Here is a 22,389-nt window from a genome sequence, read left to right as displayed (position 1 = left end):
GGAACAGAGTGTGTTAGCCTTTCATGTGGTCTCCACTCACTTCTCCGTATCTAGCCAAAACTCTGCCCTGCCTCACTTGCCTGGGTTCCAGCTGCACTTGCCAGTGTGATCATTCCTCCCTTCTTAGCATCCCTGTCTCTGAAGATAAAACCCGGGACAGCAAGTATATATGGTGAGAAGGCACATTGGAGTGAAATCACAACATGATTGATCCTTGCCAAACCTTGTAGTTTTAGAGATAAGAAAACTGAAGCACAACTGGGTTTTAAACCTTGCTCAGAATCATACATAAGCGTCAGAGCTAGACCCTGTCTGGCATTCCTCTCCAAAACAGTTATAGACACTTTTCTGCGTATCTCACATTTTTGCGCATTTTGCAAATAAAGGTACTGACCACCTTTGTTCTGAAATAGTTTTTCGAAGATATTTTATGTAGTAAGTCGCCTTGAAAGGCAGAGCAATGGGAAGGTTGTGTTTAGTTCAGTAGAACAAAAATAGTGTCTCTCTCTGGGGCAAAGGGCAGGCATACTCACTACACATTATAAAAAATTCAAACCTCTTAAACTCAGGGTTCCTTTCTTGAAATGTGAACCACTAAGTATCCACAGGGAATTGGTTCCAGGACCTCCTATGAATTTTGAAATCCATGGATGCACAAGTCCTAATATAACACAGCATAGTATTTGCATAACTTCCACACAACCTTATGTATTTTTTAAATCAGCTCTAGATTACTTATAATACTTAATACAATGCCTACATGTCACTTCATGTGGATTTGATGAAGTACTCAGAATGCAACAAATTTAAGTTTTGCTTTCTGGAACTTTGTGGAATTATTTTTCCTGATACATTCTATCTATGGTTGGTTGAATCCAGAGACAAAGAACCCAGAGATATGGAAGGCTGACTATCTATACAAATATTGCCCAGCTGTGGCTAGGTGAACTGGGGTTCTGTGAACTAGTACAATATGATAGTATGCTTACTGCTATTGCTATAAATAAAAATATCATTCGTCTCTGATCCAGGCATTTCAGGTCTTCCATCAATACCCATGAAACTGTGGCAGGTACAATCTTAGACCTTTTGACAGAAACATAAAATCTTAGTGATAATTTATCATGTATTGTGAGGCCTATTGCTGAATTTTTTAAATATAGAATGACCTTTATCATTTTTGAGAATTATGTGTCATAAACACTATGCAACATGCTTTATTTTTTTACTATCTTGTCTTTTGAATAATACCATGACAGGTTACTACTTAATCTGTATTCAATATTAAACATTCAGCATTCATAGCTAACAAAATAGTTTTAGTTTTATGAATATTGAGTTTACATTATATACTGTATATTTATAGCAATAGTCTACAACAAAAGCTATTATTTATAAAACTTAGAAAATAATGCTATAGACATAGTCCCTTAAAGCTACAACGTCTAAGAAAATTATCCTCAGCTGGAGAAAGATAGCATGAAAGGAAAAATAATTCCATTTAAAAGACTGCATATTCTGTGACACTATCTGTTAGTCATGGAGATAAATAGGAAATTAACACACTAGACAGAGTGTGGAAAAGAATACAAATGTCTCAAATTTACAGATAAGAATAAAAAATGTTTGAAGCAAAAGACAAAATAATGCTTAATTTTATGGGAGCAAAATGTACAATATAACTTATGTAAGTGTTATCTAGAGAATGTTTTAAAAACTAGTAACCATTTCTGACCATAAACGGTTTTTCACTCCTATGATACTATTCTGCTAACTACAAAGCTAAAGAAACTTAATGTTCGAATCAACCATCTGAAATGTAAATAGCAACCAATCTCCTCCCCATAATTTTAAAATCTGTAGGCTCTGTTCAAAATTAAATAATTTTTTTCAGATTGCCTTAACTAAAGAATTCATGGATATTTATTAATATTATATCAACAAATATTGTCATTTTACTTGCTTCTCAAAAAATTACTTTTTTATAAAATTAAAAAAAAGCTTTCCAGCTAAAGTTTACAGAAAAAGAAGACATAGATAAAGGTTATGAAGTCAGTTATAATTGTCTCATAAAGTAATAACCAACGAATAAAATTTATGCAATTGTTTTAGACATGCATCTTACATCGGAAAGTTGAGTTGCCGATTCATTTTTATGTTATTTTTATTCCTAGAAATTACGTAGAAGTGTGTACTTTTTATAATGGGACATGCCATTGTGGTTTATGTTTGGTGTGGAAGCGGAAAATTCAGTGCAAAAGCTGATAGGTGAAGATATATTATCAGTTTTCTGATTCCATTAGCACACAAATTAATAAAAAAATAAAGCTATGCAGATTTAAATTTTAATTATGTACTAAAAATCTTTCTAGGCACATAAACAATTATACATTAAATTTGAGAAACCCTTGTACTGAAGGGTTTTAGCATAGGCTATAATCTCATCTGAAGGCTTGTCTGCCTTCTGATGTTTTTTCCACTGTGGGAACCTAGGGAGAAAATGGGGATAATAATTTTTGCCCAAATCCCTCATGTAGTCAAGACACAGAGTATATTGATTCATTATCCTATCTTAAACACACAGACCAATGGAGATGATTCTAGAACGAAGAAACATTCTTTCCTTTAGAATCAGAATAACTTAATCATAAAAAAAGATATTCTTTAAAACCTAGTTTTATATAATTAAGAACTACTATAATAATTACCATAATATAAAGAGACTATTAAAGATAAACAGAAAGAAGAAAAAGAAATATTCATCTAGCAAATTGGAAGGCAAAACGAAATGAGTATCAATGTTATGCTTGTAATTCTTATTGTCAAGGTCTTCCCACTGTCAAAATTTTGTGGATGCAAGTCTTGTGGGAGTGAAGTTCATAAACAAAGGAGCCAAAGATGCTGATTTGAGACCTCATTAGTTGGTGTCTGCCAAGGAAGGCTGCATATCTCACATGTTTAAACATAAGGACGCAAACTAAAAATTACCTGGAAATCTTCTAATTATTTCACATAATCCTTCCTTTCTGCAAAGCTGATGCTGTATTTCTGGTAATATGTTTACCTGAAAAGAATCAAAATGATTCCAGTGAGTCAGGAATTCATAAATGCTAAAGCAAAGGAAACATAAAAACCACAGATAGTTGCAAAAACTTGATAGTTGCAAAACATGGCATTAAACATTTCCAAGTCAACTAAACTCCCATGTTCTAAAAAGCCTAAGTGATTTGCATCACATACATAGATATTTAGGAGTAACTCAGTGTTAAGACTGTTTTAAACATTATATATAGTCTTTACTTCCTATTCATGGGCATACTTGTTTCCAAATATAAAATCCAGTTACTCACCAACCTTTGTTTTAACCAAAATTTGTTCTTAGAAAGCTTTATAACTGTTACCATAAATTGAAATACGTGGATTTAGAAAATTGTAAAGAAGAAAAAATAAGTTCAGTTATCTCCCTCTTCTGTGAATTTACAGACTGATTAACTAGATATCACTCCCTAAATCCCACAAGTAATGCCAAATATGAGAAAACCACGTTTATATCAACAGAAGGAGATCAAATTAGTTTGAAAATCAGATTCATTTCGGAGGCATTCTTGATTATTTTTAAATTAACTCACTTTAAACCTAATAAAGTCGTTTAGTCTCTCTCTTTGGTCCTGCTGGGATGACTAGATAAAAAGCCTTCAGCTGGAGTTGGAGAGAAGCTTTGGAAACAAGGGTTGTAGCCCACTTCTGGAACTTCAGAAAATCATAACCTTGACTACACCACTTTGTTCTTTATTTAAACTTTTTCATTTGAAAAGCAAGCCATTCAGTGCTTTTCGTGTCTAAGTTCCACTTCTGCTCTAAGATTTTTACCAATTCAGTAAGTTGTAGTGAACATAATTCATTTAAAATGCTCTAAAACAGGACATTGATTTAATCTTCTCTGAGTCTTGCCATTTTATTAGCTCTATTCATTTATTCAGCAAATTTTCTTTTTCCCAATAATAGCTACAGGAAGGGCAAACTTCAGCCCAGTTCCTGCATGGCTGAAGCCCATGCTTCAGCAAAACCCACTGTTGTGATTCTGCACTAACAGCATCCCTGAATACTCTTTAAAAAGACTCCAGGATAGCAAAGTCTGAGTCACTTACGTTCTTTGGCCTGTGAGTGCAGAACACTTTTCATCTTAGCATTGTCCGCATTTCTCAAATTCGAAAGTTAGAAAGTTTAAGCCCAAAATGTAGGGAAAAAAGGAAGCCCAGAGCTCTTCAATTGAGAATTCTTAAGAAGGGCTGAAGAACACAGAGCACTTGTCAAAGAATGGGAAACCTATCTAGGGACGATTTATTGAGATTTTTTTTAAGGTAACAAAGTGTCTAAATTAGACTGTGAAAAGCTTCAGAAGTCAATATCATAAAATGAAACCATTTTCCCCACATAAAGCAAAATGATTCAGTTGCTGGTGACTTTCTAATAGAATCTTTAACAATAGGATTCAGAAAGAGACCAGCATTCGGTAAGTGGTGTGAAAGGTTATAGACAGACTCAGGCTCATTTCTAACCTTCTCTACAGGGTCAGACCAACTGTGCTATCACTGCAGAGGCTTAAGCACCTGTGGTTTTGCTGCCCCGTCCTATAAGTACTGCAAATTGAAGGAAAGAAAGGAACAGAGGCCCTGGGAGGGAGAGCAAGGCCAGGGGCCCTGTGGCACGCAGTGCGGCAGGGTCATGGTAAGACCCTGAGGTGAGGGTTGTAGATAAGAAAGAGAGTTCTGAGGACAGGAGCAGCTCACTGGACAGTGTGAGGACCTCAGCGTGGCCATTGAGGATTTGTTGAGGTCCAACAAAAACTTAAAAAGAGGTGCAAAAAAGGTGGTTATGTTCAGTACCACCGAGAGACTTAGTTCCTGGATAAGCTGGATGGGTTTCAGAGAGAATGGAAAGACAAAACCCACACATGCTGAGAAGCTGCTTCTCCAAGTCCAAAAGAGACAGCAGAGAGATCCCTGTGGAAAAAACAAAAAAACAAAAACAACAACAAACCAAACTCCACACATCTGCAGTGTGACGGAGAACCAGGCAGAAGGACACTGGGGACCAAGATGTGGCCTCCGCCATCCAGTTAATGATAAAAATATCTCAAGGGGATCTGTTCTCCGGTTATCATCAAGGTCCAACTCTGAGCCCCAGCTCCTGTATGATGACACCCGTTCTCTGGACAACAACGATAGGGTGGTGGAAAGTAAGAAATTTTTGGCAGAAACGGCCAAGGAGCTGATGGGCACTTCAAAAATTCAAGCAGAAAGCCTCACTGCTCTTGGCATGAGGGACCCACTCAGGACAAAGGGGTCATGCAGAAAAGAGCCCAGCATGTGCATTGGGAATCAGAAGGTCAAAGCAGCCCCTCAGCTGGCCCAAGGACTGAAGAGTGCGGAGAGTGCAGGAGCTGGGTGCAGCCAGTCTCTTCACCCAGGGTGGGAAGGGCCCAGGTGCTCCAGCCACTTGAGACCCAGTGCTGCTCAAGCACACCCATGAGAATGTCTCTGCCGAGGGGTCTCCAGCGAGTAGGAGAAATGTCAGTGTCTGCAAAGATGAGAGCTTGCGGGGAGTGGAGGCTGCTGCTGCCCAAGGGGCTCTTAGTCAGCTGCCCAGCTGTGCCAAAGGAGCATGGAGGCAGAAGGTGCCAGGGGAGCCAGAGCTTTCTGACTGCCAGCACAGGAGATGAAAGGAACACCCAACAGCAGCCCGGACTTCACCCTGCCTTGGAGCTACTTCACCCACCACAGCAGGCTGCCCAGCTCATGGGCACTGAATTCAGAAGACTCAGCATGGAGAGGGAGCCTGGGAAGAGAGAGAAACCAGGGGCAGAGGGCCCAGACAGGGGCCCTCCCAGCCTATCTTTTGAAGACTTGTCCCTGCTGCTGTCCAGCCAGCTCTTGCACTTAGGAAAGAGAGTATCAGGGACCGGCAGGCATGCCAGCCTCTTCAACTCCCACCTGAAGCTGCCTCTGCAGTTTCTGTCCATGTCAGCCATCAGGAAGGCCCAGGCTGGGCCTTGCCCGCTGTTTGGAAGGCCACACCTGCCTGGGAAGAAGGACAGTGTGCTCTGGCCTTGTGGGAAGGCACAGGCATGGCTGAGTTTGCACTACAGAAGGAACTGGGGCCCAGAGGAAAGCATTTTGGACCTGAGATACTGACAAAGGATTATGGACAAGGATGACCCGGATCAGGAGGCCCTGGGCGGTGACGCCAGGGACTTCAGCAACACCTCCATGGCAGATGGTGGCAGCTGCTCAGCAGTGAAGGGGAAAGCCCTCAAGTTGTGAGCTTCCTGGCTTTCCTCACATCTGCAGACAGCAGTGTCTTAAGTGTGTGTATCTGTAGGTGACACTTGTGAGCAGTGGGGGGGACAGGAGTACATTACCCCTACCCCCGTATATATGTATACTAAGACAAAGCAATGTTTTTACTGAGCAGAAGTGTCCCGATAAATTCGAGTTTTATAGATTTTTGTAAATTATTTAAAGTGCTATAAAATAATATTTTTGGAAAACATTGCCATTCACTTTTGTAGGGTGTTCATAACTGCGGTTTTCTGTGGTCTTTTTATAGGTCTTAGATGAGCAAACATTTGGTTCTTCCCATCACGGCCAAGCAGACACTCTGAGGCTGCTGCTTTTTGGTAGATTGCTGGTGAAGATGACCAGTGGCACCTGCTGTTCAACCCTGAGGAAGGCAGCAGTCACCCTCCCTGAGAATCACTAAAATACCCAAAGGTGTGTGTTGGGAAGCTCCTGGGACAGCACTTTTTGTACAAAGGATCCCTCACCCCAGTCCCTTGAGGCCAAAGCACATCTTCTGAAAACTGCCATCACAGCCTTCAGTTGGAAAAATGTTTTGAAGCACAACGGCCAAGCTGGCTGGGCCAACCTTCTGTGAGTGGAAACTCCGGGAGAACTCCCGCCGGGTTGCTCTGCACTCAACCCTGAAGCCCCGGGGCTGTTAATATTTGTTCAGGCCCAGAATGATTTTAAATTTACATCAACCTCTTCATATATGGGGCAGGGTGGGGGAAGAAGGTCCTGCTGAGTGGATAACAATACCTGGACTGATGGGTCAGAAGAGTCTGTGTCTGCCGCAAAGACAGAGGACAGCGTTCACAATCTCAGACACAAGGGTAGGGTGCTGTTTCATACCAGAGAGAGGGCATCCCGAGAGACTTTGGGGTCAGGAAGATGAACTAATTCAAACAAAGCACTTGCTGAAAAAATTCAGAACCAAGTCAAGGGAAGCAACTGTTCTCCCCTCTTCCTTCTCTTTTCCTCCCCTGTCTGGTCTGTCCCGTTCCTCTCCCATCTTCCCTCCCGCTCTTCTTATCCTGTCCTCCAACACTGACATCTCACCATGATCTTTCCTCCAAGTGCAGGTTTAGAACTGACAGGGTCACACTGACACAATTGTGGTGACATGTGGCACCAGAAATATCATCTCTATTTGACTCTGGAACTGAGCACCAAATTGAGCAGTTCCATTGAGTAACTCAGCGCAAAGAAATAGAAACATCCGAGGGTCATGGGTCATACAGCTGTGTTAAATCAACTATATTACTCAGATCTTTAACTTTTTCACTGTTAAACCTAATAATTTGTCTGCTATACCCTAGTGCTTTTTACTTTAATCTTTATATATATATCATAAAATATATAATAAAACTTACAACATTATTAAGTGGAGCATCATCAAAGGAGTTTTAATTTGGATTTGCTGACTTTTATATGATGAGCTTCTCCTGCTTAACATTGCACTAATTATTTTTTAATAGACTTTGTTCTTAGAGCTCTTGAAGGTTCACAGCGAAATTGAGCAGAAGGTAGAGAGATTTCTCATATACCCACTGCCCCCGCACAGGCATAGCCTCCCCCCTCCCAGAGTGGTACATCTGTTACAACGGATGATTCTTCATGTTCTTCAATCATATTATTATTATCCAAATAATCAACTGTAATATATACCAGTCTAGCATTAGGTTTTCATGCTTTGTATACAGTTCACATATATACACATGTGTGTATATTTACACAGAGATTGCTTTTATTTACTTGGCACAAATCCTTTCGTATCTTGAAAGGATTAGAATGCAGATATAAAACTATAATGATATTTAAACCCTGGGATATTTCTAAGAAATCAAATTGTGAAAAAGGGAATGTGCATTTAGAGAGATTTCAGCCCCAATACATCTTCTACAATCTGATTTATTATCTGTAATGTTGTTAATGTAACAATATTACATATTGTCAGAAGCAAAATTTAAAAAAAATCATTCTTCTTTTGAGATGTAGTCTATTCATAAAAACAAATATACAGCACAACATTAATTATAAATATTTTGAAAGGGTTTATATATCAAACAATCTAAAACTACAGTAATATCGTTAATTCACTAGAGAGAATTTGAACTATTTTTGAAGTGTAAGAAAACAGCCAGGAGAGAAAAATTGGTTTTTTGGTCACTCATGAATGCCTAAGAGTAACACACATATACCTTGTATCTTAGGGAAATGCTCAAATTTACTTAGTGTCTGTAGAGACATTCATTCCTTTTATTTGATCAACAATCAGATCTTCTCCTAAAGCTGTTTAGTATCATGCACAAAGAAAAGAATTAATGACAAGAAATTAGGAAAACAAGCTAATTAAGGAAAAAATGCTTTTCTCCATGTTCTTTATGTATAATTAGCACTCCATCAGATTACCTGAAAATGGCCTGGCACCTTTTTTTTTTGTTGTTGTTGTTGTTGCAGTTTTTGGCCAGGGCTGGGTTTGAACCCACCACCTCCAGTATATGGGGCTGGCACCCTACTCCTTGAGCCACAGGTGCCACCCACCTGGCACCTTTCAAAAGAAGAGCCATTTCAGTTTTCAGTGTAACTCCTACAATAGCTTAGAACTGGAAATGGTATCTCTGGTTCTGAAACACTAGCACCTGCCTGATTGAGATAAAATGCAGCCTCAGTTACCAAACTTAGTCTTACCCCAAATAATAGACCTCCCTTCACTTTCAGCATCCCATGAACCAATACCATTTTAAATTCATGTTACTGTCCTTCTGTCTAGAGAGAACCCTGGCTATTCATTTTCAATAATAGATCTTCAATCGTTTTCTTTAAGCACTAAGATTACAAATTTCTAATGTGATTAGTAATTTTAATTTGAGCCAGTGCACTTTCTCTCTTCATTTTAGGTCATTAACAATCCTACAACCTCCCCAGCATTATCTATGCTGTTTGCATAAGTAAGTCATGTTCATAAAACTTCAAATTATTCATGCTCCACGGTGACAGCTATCTACTTGTATCATTTAGAATGTATGTATTCCTTAAGAATATTCCATATGTGAGGCTGTAAATGCAGTGCCTAAGTATTTATTTCAAAAAAATTTATTGTTAAGAAGACAGAAAATTGAAGTCAGACTTCCTGAGCTTGAATCTTGGATGCTTTATTTATTAGCATTAGCTATGGGGCCTTAGACAAGTTTCTTAACATCTCTGCCCTTGTTTCCTCATATTTAAAGAATAAACATAGGCTCAGCACCCATAGCTCAGTGGTTAGGGTGCCAGCCACATACACAGGGGCTGATGGGTTCAAACCCAGCCTAGGCCTACTAAACAAGCATGACAACAACAACAACAACAACAAAAATAGCCAGGCATTGTGGAAGGTGCCTGTAGTCCCAGCTACTTGGTTGAGGCAACAGAATCACTTAAGGCCAAGAGTTTGAGGTGGCTGTGAGCTGTGATGCCATGGGACTTTACCAAGGGTGACATAGTGAGACTCTGTCTCAGAAAAAAAAAAAAGGACATAAATAAATATGAGGTCAGACAATTAAGTTCACGAATTCATTCTAAATATTGCTACATACCTCATTGCTAAATATTATTACAGTCACCTTCAAAGTACTCTCCTTGGGAAGCTATGAACCAATACCAGTGCCTAGTTCACCCCTTAAGGCACTTTTTCTAGGATAAATTCTCAAACTTAACTGTCTGAGCTCTTATGTAAGCACTTGGAATGATGCTAGCGCAGTGTAGGGCTATAGAAGTGTGAACTATTATAATTGGTCATTTATACCTTCAAAACTTCTCCAAGACCTGGTCACATCTGACCATCTCCATTGCCACTTTGCAAGTTCAAGTCACTTTCATCTCATGCCTACCTTATTGCAACAATTGGTTTCCCCATTTTGGTCCTTATTCACTGGGTAGCTTATTTCAACACAGCAGCCAAAGCAATCCTCTAAAACTGCAAATGGAGTTATGCCACTTTCTGCTCATAACCCTCTGATAATCCCCCACCTTATAAGGGTCCTTATAAGGGTCTGCCTGGCCCCCACCCCTGAGCCCTCCACTCCAGGTACATCTCTGTCCTCCATGCACATGGGACACCTTATGTTCCTCAAACAAGCAAAACTTACCCCTCTTACTGTACGCCTGCTGTTCCTTTCCTCTGAGTCTGAGGAGCTTTACCCCAGACACAGATGTGGGAGCTCCTTATCTTCCAGGCCTCTCTCAAATTTCACTTTCTTGATGGAAACTTCCTCAGGCATCTGATCTAAAACCCAATCCTCCAATATTTTCTCTCCTTAGTTAATATTTCTCCTTAGTACATTTTACTTTCTGATATATGTATCATATTTTTAGGTAAAAATCTTTTTTCTCCATTTCCCCATCAGCTCCCTAAGAGCAAATACTTTTGTCTATATTGTTAACTGCTGTATTACCAGTGGTTAAAATAGAGCTTAATAAAGATGCTTAATAGAATAAATAATTGTAGAAAGAATAAAGTGATAGATGAATAAACAAACACATGGATAAAAGACTGGTTGAATGAGTTGGCAAAGCCAAAAATAAAGTCATAGAGACATTCTGCAGGGAAAGACTCGGAGGCTTTTTGTGGCTTCTGTCTTGATAAATGGTGTTGGTCCAATTTAGTGTAAAGTTAGCCCTGAAGGCAAGAATTTTCTCATGGGAGATTTATCAGGTTTATGAAGAAAAGGAACTCAGACATGGTACATTTATAGAAAAGTTTGACAGTTTCTTACTGTTAAAATAAGGTTTAAAGTTTAAAGACATTTTTAAGACTGGGTAAGGTGTAATCCTAGCACTCTGGGAGACTGAGGCAGGAAGACTACTTAAGCCCAGAAGGTTGAGAACAGCATGAGCATGAACAAAATCTCATCTCTACAAAAAAATAGACAAATTAGCTGTGTGTGGTAGTGCATGCCTGTAATCGCTGCCTCTCAGGAGGCTGAGGCAGGAGGATCTCTTGATCCCAGGAGTTTAAGATTGCTGTGAGCTATGATGACACTGCTACACTTTACCCAAGGGGACAGATGCCTCTATCTCCAAAAAAAAAAACAGAGTTTTAAAAGTTTCTTAAACATTAACATACATTTTTTTTTAAATTTCAGATTGATATTAGGGTACCTATGTTTAGGTTACATAGCGTATATGTGTTAGGTAAAGTTCAAGTTGGAGCTGAGCCCCTCACTCAGGCGATGTTCAGTATACCCTTACATTGTGCACATTAGATGAGACTTTACCAATCCCCCTCTCTTTCCCTCCTGCCCCACTTGAATTGATTTTGTGTTTCCCTCATGTGGGTGTAGTTGTTTATCTATTGGTTTCATATCAGTATTGCCTATGTTGGATATCTGCTTTTCCATTCTTGTGATACTTTACTAAGAAGAATGTTCTCCAACGCCAGCTAGGTAAATACAAAAGATGTAATTTACCATAGCCCCACCAATCACCCTCAAGAGAGAAAAAATTATGTTCACACAGAAACCTGTATTCAAACGTTTATGTTAGTTGTCCCTCCTTATGCCCATAACCTAAACCAGCCCAGCCATCCTTCACCTTGTGAATGAGTAAGCACTACAGTACATCCATAGAAAGGCAAGGTATCCAGCAATGTAAAGGAATGAGCTACTGAGTCACAACGATGAGGATGAATCTTAATTTGCTACAATGAAAGATGGTGGACCTATAATGCTACAAATTGTATGAATCCAGTGATGTGATATTTTGAAAGACAAACCTTTAGGAAAGGAAAATGAAATCAATGGTTGCTAAAGGTAGAAATCATAGGAGGGGGTGACTTCAAAGGTGCAGCACAAGTGTAATTTTTATGTGCTGCTCCATATCACTGGGGCTGCCACTTACTGGCCTATGATAGTTGTGTTTCCATCCAGGGTGCTACCCACAGCTGCAAAATTCTCTCTCTCTCTCTCTCTTTTTTTTTTATTGTTTGGGATTCATTGAGGGTGCAAAGAATTAGGTTACACTGATTGCATTTGTTAGGTTAAGTCACTCTTATAATTGTGCCCTGCCTCCAAGAAGTATGCTGTACATGGTAACTCCCCATCCCTCCCCTCTTCCCCTCTCCCACTCTTTCATTCTCCTGCTCCCCACCTAGAATTGATGTGAGTGTTTCTCTTATATGGATGTGTATTAGATTGTCTACCAGCTTCATGTTAGAATTGAGTACATAAGATTCTTGCTTCTCCATTCCTGTGATGCTTTACTAAGAAGAATGTGTTCCTCCTCCATCCAGATTAATACAAAAATGTAAAGTCTCCATCTTTTTAATGGCTGAATAGTATTCCATGGTATACATATACCACAAGCTTCTTAATCCATTTCTGGGTTGGTGAGCATTTAGGCTGTTTCCACATTTTGGTGATTATAAATTGAGTGGCAATAAACAGTCTAGTGCGAATGTTCTTATGGTAAATGATTTTTTTTTTCCTTCTGGATAGATGCCTAGTAATGGGATTGTAGGATCAAATGGGAGGTCTAATTTGAGTTCTTTGAGGATTCTCCATACTTCCTTTCAAAAAGGTCGTATTAGTTTGCAGTCCCACCAACGGTGTTCCTTTCTCTCCACATCCACACCAGCATCTGCAGCTGTGAGATTTTGTGATATGGGCTATTCTCACTGGGGTTAAGGTGATATCTGAGGGGGGTTTTGACATCTCAGAGTAGTTTTGATTTGTATTTCTCTGACAATCAGTTATGATGAACAGGGTATGAATCTGACAAAGGGTTGATAACTAGAATTTTTTTTAATTTGGTAATTTTTACTAATATCACAGATAAACATTTCTGTTCAGGGACAGTAACCATGGATACAGTTTTTGAGCAATAATTAAACAGATATTTATCTAAAACAGACAAGTACGTGGTAATTAGTGTCTACATTATAGAGGAAACTGCTCCAAATCAACAAGTGAAACATAATCTCAAGCAGATAAGTGAGCAATTTACAGAACGGGAAACTTAAAAAGTGAATATAGCATTTGTACAGCTGCTCAAAGTCACTGCTAATCACAAAAACATTAAAACAACAACAAATGAGTAGTCGTTTGTAGGGGCTCAGAGTCTTTGCATTCCATCAGCTCTATCTGAACTGGAACTCGATTTAGTTCTGCATAAAGCAGGGAGTCATGACTGTGGGATGTGTCTTGATTCTTTGCATTTGCCAAAACCCATAAAACCAGAAATCAAAAACATGAATTTTACTCTTTACTAATTGAAAAAAAAAAAAATCAGATTTGTGCTGGGGATGGAGGTGGAGACCCAAATAAAATACAAACTGCAGCAAACAGCCCTAACGGTATTAGTAATGAAAGGCAGAGCCACACTGAGGGGAGTGAGCAGGAAACAATCACCCTCACCCGCTTCAGAAAACAAGTTTTGTGATTGACTATTATAAGGCAAAAAGATAAAAAGACCCTGCCCCAATTTTACTTTTATTAGTAAATTTGTTTCCACAGGGATATAGGTTAACAATTCTGAAATTCACATAAGGTTGAACAAATAAGGGAATATATTATAAATATCATTTATGTTTTCTCACTAAGAAAGAAGTTATGTATCAAAATGTCATAATAAACTCTGTGGGACTGGATTGTAATCAGAGGTATGATTTGAAGTCAAGTTTCTAATATATTTAAATGCAGGTAGAAGCAAAGTAAAACAGATGTCTATGTGCACATGGGTTAGTATTTCCAAGTGCGGTCTGCTAAAAGGGCCTCAAGGCAATGGCACCCTGATGGCAAGGAACATACCTAGTTCTCAGTTCTTGGATTTTAAATATTATGCTCTAAGAAAAAAAAGAGTGAGAGTTTCTGGAGAAAGAATTGATTCCAGTCCAGAGCAGGGAAAATACAAGATGAGTTTGCAGTGTCTGATGGTGCTTAAAAGTAAGGGAAGTACTCAAGAAAGGAGGAACACGTGTCCAGAGGCCACAGATGCCAATCCAAAAGAGTTCTCGGTGGTAGTATTGGATTTGAAAGCATGTGAGGGAAAAAAGATAATGATAGTACTGGATAATAATCCATATAATAAAGATCCATTAGTCTATACTGATTTAAATAAATTATTGTATAAATACAGTAGAACTTCCATTGTTGACCACCTCCTGACATTGACCACTTCCTTAATTTGACCTAATTTTTATTGAGCTGACATACACCAGATATACATGTCAGTACAACAGGCCTAGTTCCTTAGGATGACCACCTTCATATGTTAACAAGTTTGTTATAGTTCCTTAGGTGGTCAACTTACAGAGGTTCTATTACAAATGCAGGAGAAAGAGTAGCTCCTCCTTACAGAAGAATTCTAATTAATAATTGTAAAGGAAATGAGAAAAATAGGAAATCAGCATTAGAATACCAGATAAAAATTATCGGCTGGGCACAGTGGGTGATGCCTGTAATCCCAGAATTTCGGAAGACCAGTGCGGAACCATCAGGGAGTTTGAGGAAAGCCCCCTTCTCTCCTCCTCCCTTCCCATCGCTGGCTAATCTGCTCTGTTCTCATCCCATCACATATCATTCCACTCGTCCCCCAGGACTGTCCTGCAAATTTAAAGTTTAGCAAGTGTCTTGGAGATTGACCAGTGTCTAATGCCTTCCTATTTCAGGAGAAGATACTGAAGGCTACAGAGATTAAATAATGCGACCAAAATCATTCAGCTAGTGAATAGAGGCCCAAGAGTTTATCACAAAGGCATTAGGGATAGAAAGAGTTAAGAGTCACTTATGTTTGGAGGCCTGGGAAACAACGTGAAAAACTGAACTGAGCAGAGGAATGTTCTCTGGCTCTGGGCTTTGTGCTGAGCTATATTGAGTTCCAGATCAGATAGAACAGCTTGAATGCAAAGACTTCGAGCACCTCAAGAATTGAGCAGCTGTGGGTGGCACTCCAGACAGGGAACATGACTGTCACAGGTCAACAAGTGGCAGCCACCATTATATGAAACACATTTTAAAAAATACAGTTTCTAAGTACATGAGTGATACTTTCCGGGGAAATAGATGGAAAAGCTTCTGAACAAAACCGTGATTGACCAACAAATGTCAGCACTAATAACAGTGATACTTTTTTGTCCTCACTAGCTAATGAAGCCTGGTGGATGACAAGGAAAGAAATAATGTGACAAGTACAAAATCAGAGCTCTTCTGGGGACTTCCAGGAGTACCTGGGTGGAGAAAGGCAAAGAAGCCCTGCTTTCTGCAGGCAACAGCGGTGCTGAGTCTACCAGACCCAAGGAGCTGACTCTGAGCCTCGGGAGTGCACCCAGGTTTCCTAACTCCACACCACGTGTTTCATGCTGGGCTACGCGATTCTTTGTTGCAGGCATTGTATGATATTTAGAGCACCCTTGGCTTCGACCTACAGATGACAGTACTAATCTCACTCCTAGTTGTGACAAAACCAAAAATACCTGTAGACATTGCCGAATACTACTAAGGGAGACAGAATCTCTCCTGGTTAAAAATCACTGAGGTAGAGAAGACTGATAAACGGCATTGTATGCAGACAATAAAAATAAAAATAAAGGGGGAATGATAAGCAACTTAATATCACTAGTAGCGTCACACATAGCTAGAAAGAGAAGAGAGAAGTGGCTCCAGGCAGGAGCCACTCCCAGAGAATCTTGAATAGTATATTAAGCTGAATTGTTGCCATTTACCTCTCCAGGTCTCCCCTCCCTGTTTCAAGGCTGACTTTCATGGCTAGCCTCACACAGACTGTCTTACCCTTTGACCAATGGGAGGCACTAGCAAGAGACTGGAGAATGGAAGTGGACAGAGTTTGCAAGCTTATTCCCAAGGCTCTGTCTGCTGGCCTGTGGTTTGGCACAGGCTGAATTCCCTGCTCTTACAGCTCCCTGCCAGTGACCTCTTGGCACCAGTTCTCATTAGGTTCTGGCTACACAGTTCCTTCTACATTACTGCTATTAAAACCTGAGGTGGCAAAAACTTTATGCTGCTACTGGTCCTGCATTGCCTCACTGGGGCTTTTTGTTTCTTTTACCCTGCCGAAACCTCTGTAAATAGCTTCTTTTATTAGTTTTTCTTCGGTTACATCTTTTTGAGTGTTGCATTTGTTCACTGCTGGAAAACGAATACAAAGCAAATACTGTATAGACTTTATCCTAGAGTTGATGGGAAGCCACTCAAGTTTTTAAATGTAGAATTAACAAGGTTAGTTCATCATTTAATATTTTTACATCTGATAGCTGTAGACGGAATGGATTTCAGAGGCAAAAATAGTTGCTACAGAAACAACAGTGGTGGAGGAGGATTCACCAGTAATCCAGGTAAGAGATGGTGATTACCTGATCAAAATAACGGTAGTAGATGCAGAGAACAGATCGCAGATTTAAGAAATATTCAGGGGTTAAATTCCTCAGCCTGGGCAATTGATAGCATGTAGATGGCAAGGAAGAAGGGCTCAGGGGTAAAGGCTAGATTTCTATCTTAGGAAATGACCAAGTGGTTGATTCTGCTTTAATCAACAGAACAGAAGCTCTGGAGATTTTGAACACAAAAGCAGAACTTCATTCAAAGATACTGGGGGAAAAGAATGAGTCATTTCTTGCCTGGTTGAATCTGAGATGTCTGTGGGACCTCCAGGTGGTGATGTAAAGCAGGCTGCTGCATTACCAAGCCTGAAGCCTGGGAAAGCCTCGCAACTCCCTATGCACATTGCAAAATCATCAACTACAAATGGTTGTTGAAATGTTCAGACTGGTATTAAGGAACAGAATCATTCAAGGAACGGGCTGAGAAAAGGCAGAAGAAAACAGAAGAGGAATGGCCAACGATGTACAGAGAAAGGTGAGTGTGCTCCGACCAAGTACCAGGGGAGTAAAGAGATAGAGGGAAGGGGTTATTTATACCAGCTGCAGCCCAGGCTGCATTCCCCAACACTCACAGCCCCTTCCCAGGCACATCTTGGCACCAGTTTTCATTAGGTTCTGGCTACACCATTCTTTCTACATAACCCCACTCTTAGCACCAGGGACTGGTTTCACGGAAGACAATCTTTCCATGTATGGGGAGGAAGGGGAGGGATCTGACAGAGCTCAGGCAGTGATGCCAATCCTGGGAGCAGCTGTAATACAGATGAAGCCTGCCCACCAGCTCATCTCCTGCTGTGCAGCCCAGTCCCTAATGGCCACAGACTGGTACCAGCCCAAAGCCAGGGGTTGGGGGCCACAGATCCAGACTGTCAGTTGCAGAAATATCAAGTCATCAAGGTATGTTGCTCCAGGTCCAGTTAAAGGTTAAAATAATTGCTGTTGGCCTTGGTAGTCTTCACATGGACTTGTTATAGTTATCAACAATATATACATTGTCCTGCATAGTAACCAGTATGTGGTAGACATCTGACATTTTTTAGTTAACTTTTCTATAAGCTTTTTAAAAAGTTCACATAATGTACACAGCCCTACTATGAAACTAATTTGGGATTCTCACATGAAAGCTATAACCCAGATACAACTTAACAATAGGGGGAAGTGGGAAAGGGAGGGGGGTGGGTAGAGGGAGGGGGATCGGTGGGATCACACCTGTGGTGCATATTACAGGGGTATTTGCGAAACTTGGTAAAGGTAGAATGTAAATGTTTTGGCACAGTAACTGAGATAACGCCGGAAAGGCTATGTTAACCACTGTGATAAAAATGTGTCAAATGGTTTATGAAGCGAGTGTATGATACCCCATGATCATATCAATGTATACAGTTATGATTTAATAAAAAAAAGAAAAAAAGAGTTCACATAATATATAAAGTACCGAATGTCAACTTTAAATATTAATAAGAAACTATATACATTTTGTTATAATTTAAGATATCCATTTAAGTTAGAAAAAGTCAGAACAGTTATCTAGAAAATAAAGACTTTATTGGTTTGGATGAACAAGCAGCCAGGCTAAGCAACACTCAATCAGCTGTAGACTTCTAGGTAAAGTTGGATCCTACTGAATAAAACATCAGTATCAGCACCAGCTGAATCTGAGGGAGCTCCCATCAAACAAAAAATGGTGATCATTTTGTGGTAAAGTGTATGAGGCATAGCCAGTTGGAAATTTGTCCAAAGATAGAACAGTTCTAATTTTTGAAGACCTTTTAAAACACCATAGACCAAGTAATACCAGTGTTCCTATCCACACACTTGGAGTGTATTTACCCTTTGATGTGAACGTAGCTGGCACACGTGCTCCTTGGACAGGCAGGGTTTCCCATCAGCTTTCCAAGAAGACAGGCAAATGAGCAGATCCCAAGGGCCCAAAGCACCTACAGGCAAAACATGGAAAAATATGTAACTTTTAATCAGATATTTTAAAGCAACTACTTAGTTCTTCAGATTAAAGAACGCAAGTATTTAAATTTCAAAACACAATTAACAGTGATTCTGAATACATTTAAAAGAAAAAGTCAATGTTCAAAGTAACTAAAATTCAACTTTTCAAATTTAGCGGGTTTAGGCTAAATTATAAATTATAGTTAGTACTGCATTCTATAGAAAGTGAAATTATCTGAAGATACATTATAATATCTCCTTAAAAGATTAAAATTAGAATACTTGGAGTCACTACTTTTATAAAATCTAAAGTCACTACTTTTATAAATTTCTTATTTGTAGATAGGGAAGAAGGAAGGTTGTAAAGTCTTCTAAGATATAAGAAAGTTGGCTTGGCACCTGTAGCTCATTGGCTAGGGTGCCAGCCACACACACTGGGGCTGGCAGGTTTGATCCTGGCCCCTGCCTGCCAAACAGCAATGAGACCTACAACAAAAAAACAGCTGGGTGTTGTGGCAGGTGCCTGTAGTTGAAGCTACTTGGGAGGCTGAGGCAAGAGAATAGCTTAAGCCCAAGAGTTTGAGGTTGCTGTGAGCTGTGAAGCTACAGCTACAGCACTCTACCAAGGGGAACAGTTTAAGACGCTCTCTCAAAAAAAAAAAAAATATATAGAAGAAAGTTGTAAAATGAAATAATGATAAGAAGTCAAAACATAGAATATTTTGTTCTGGGATTTGCTATCTTCAGTTTTTCATATATCTAAAGTACATAGATTTCATAAATCTAAAATATACTTTTATAAGATTTCTTAAAAAGAAAAAATTGTACTAGGCAAAAAAAATTCATTGAAAATGAAAAAGACAAGTTTTGTGAAAAGGATTTTTTAATCTAGTTATAGACAGCAGAGTTGAGTTCAAAATACTGTAGAGTATAACATGAACCAAAGCAAATGATATTTCAGCTCCTTCACCAAGGATAAAGCTCTTTACCAATAAATCATAGTAACTTCCCAAAATAATCTCAGAGAAGTACATTCTTGCATAATATCTTAACATTTTAAAATTACAATTTGTATGTATACATGGGTTTATTTTTCCTTGTTCTTTCTGATGTATGTACATATATGTAACAACTTGCTTTGCATATGATTAGTGCTATAAAAATATTTGTTGAATGAATGAATAACTAGTCCCTGGTAGAATGCTAAACACATTACCTAATGAAGAAACACACACACACACACACACACACACACACACGGTGAAGGATCTTTACAAAGAGAATTATGAAGCCCTATGAAAAGAAATAGCAGAAGATGTTAACAAATGGAAGAATATACCATGCTCTTTGTTGGGAAAAATCAACATTGTCAAAATGACTATTCTACCCAAAGAAATGTACAGATTCAATGCAATCCCCTTTAAAATACCAAAGTACTGGGAAAAAATAGTACTTTGTTTTGTATGAAAACAGAATAAACCCCATGTAGCCAAAGGTATTCTTAGTAATAAAAACAAAGCTGGTGGCATCACCATACCAGACTTTAGGCTATATTACTAGTCCACAGTAATCAAGACAGCATGGTATTGGCACAAAAATAGAGACATAGACATATAGAACAGAATAGAAAATCAGGAGATGAAACCAATCTCTACTTACCATTTGATCTTTAACAAACCAAACAAAAGCATTCAGTGTGGAAAAGAATCCCTATTCAACAAATGGTCCCAGGAGAACTGGATAACCACACGTAAAAGACTGAAACTCGACCCATACCTTTCACCACTTACAAAAATTGATGTGAGACGGATAAAAGATTTAAATCTAAGACACTAATGATAAAAATCTTAGAAGAAAGTGTGGGGAAAACTCTTGATGATGTTGGACTGAGGAAAGATTTTCTGAGAAAGACTTCAGTGGCCATCGCAACAACCACAAAAATCAACAAATGGGACTTAATTGAACTTCAATGTTTAAGGTTACTCAGAGATGACATTGAAATAGATATCTAAAAAATAACCAAGAAAAAAAAACCTGAGTAATATCTAAAAGAGTTGGTATTACCTGAAAATTCCCCCCACCCTTGGATGGAAATCCAATTTACAAAACAATTAAGCAATTTCTGTTCACGTCTGTTGTTGATCAATCCGAGATACATGTATTTTTGAGCAACTACGCAGACCTCACCAGTCATCTCTTGCTTTACATATAGTGGATTCTAAAAAGGTAGGAAATAACCAATTTCTTCTGACGTCTCTCTTTTCAAATTTTCTAGAAGAATTTCTCACTTGAGACACACAATGTTTCCAAAGAAAGTCTTTATGAAAAGAATGATGAAAAGGAAGAGGGATCTATGACCATTAGGAATGAAATTTCTCTTTCTACCAATCAATTCCTGTTTCATTTGGCAGGCCCTGTGCTATCTGGTCTATTGGTTCTTCTGTGTTTAACTGTCCTCTTGTTAGAAGGGAACTTTTTCTGCCACACAAAGGGATCCAGAGAGTTAATTCAAGTTGTTTCCCTAGAGATTCTCTGTTTGCTTGTTGTGTACCAACGTGCTGGAAGGTGGACAACAGGTCAAACAGGCAAAAGTGGAAATGAAGCAGGTGGTTTGGAGACAAGGGAAATAGCAGCATCCGTGGAGTAGCCATCAGGCTTTGGCGTGGAAGATCTACCTTGCTACACACACCCTCACTGTGAAAAAAAACTCAAACTGATTCCTATAGCTAGAACCAAACACTATATAAGATGGTTCCAATACTTTATTTTCAATGTGCACCTGGCTTTTTCATCCAAAAGCTTTTCATTTCGATTTAAAGAGAAACACAAAGACTTTATTCTTTATTATTTCTAGTCCAGGAAATAACAAGAGCTTAGGAGAAACCTCTTGTAATAAGATTCCCAACTAAATATTTTAAGAAGATAAGGATATGCAAAGGGAGAGAGACTTCAAATCATGGACTGCAGAATGTTTGGGTCTTAAAAGCACAACACATTTATATTCCTCAAAGTCTAAGGCATGCCCCTCCTTCCTACCCAAGGCACACACATAATTTCTAGAGTTGTGAGAATGAAATATATATTTAAGTCATAAATGTTTAAAACTGGAGACATGTTTAAATAATGCAAAGGATTTGGTTTATTAAGAACCTCCTATGAACAGAACATTGTACTAGACATGTGAACGTGAACAGGGAAAAACACCGTCACTGCCCTCAGCAATCTGTCTGAGGGATCAAAACGTTCAGACGAAATTAGGATAACTTACAAAGCGTTACAGAGATCTGTGGCACGCAGAAGGGTGACCCTTCATCACTCAGATACATAATTAATGTTTTAAATTAAAATGTAATAATTCAAAAATACTCTATAGCCCACAGGTTTCCTCTTAAAATGAAGTAAAGGATAACTGAAATTTCAAGTGACCTCTTTATATACTTCTTTTCTAATTCTTGCTACCATGGGTCTGAAAATACCTATTGTTTTCACTCCAAGGTCCTATTTTTTTTACTTGTTTACATCTTTTTTTAATACATTAATGCATTTATGGGGTAAAATATGCTGATTTTATATACAATTTGGAATGCTTACATCAAACTGGTTAAAACATCCTATTATGACCATCACTGAGTTCAAGCTCAATGTTCCAAACCTCTATATCTTAGTTAAATATTTGGTAGACTTTTTTTTATCACCAACATTAGAAGTCAACTCTCTCCCCTGCCTCCT

At 38.9% G+C, this 22,389-nt stretch overlaps 1 protein-coding gene across 4 annotated transcripts in view; it reads right to left on the bottom strand.

Annotated features, from left to right (window-relative positions):
* CPED1 (cadherin like and PC-esterase domain containing 1) overlaps positions 1-22,389 on the bottom strand; it is a 288,422-nt gene that overhangs the window by 206,602 nt on the left and 59,431 nt on the right. For all 4 annotated transcript variants that reach the window (XM_053608585.1, XM_053608586.1, XM_053608582.1 and 1 more), the window contains 2 exons: positions 18,547-18,653; positions 2,989-3,064 (listed from right to left, as the gene is read on the bottom strand). In XM_053608585.1, the coding sequence (XP_053464560.1) occupies positions 2,989-3,064; positions 18,547-18,653 (183 nt within the window). The remainder of the gene's footprint in view (positions 1-2,988; positions 3,065-18,546; positions 18,654-22,389) is intronic.

Source organism: Nycticebus coucang, chromosome 11, assembly GCF_027406575.1.
Source record: "Nycticebus coucang isolate mNycCou1 chromosome 11, mNycCou1.pri, whole genome shotgun sequence".
Classification (NCBI taxonomy): Eukaryota; Metazoa; Chordata; class Mammalia; order Primates; family Lorisidae; genus Nycticebus; species Nycticebus coucang.
Note: the sequence above shows the minus strand (reverse complement) of the source record. Positions and strands in the feature narration are given on the sequence as shown.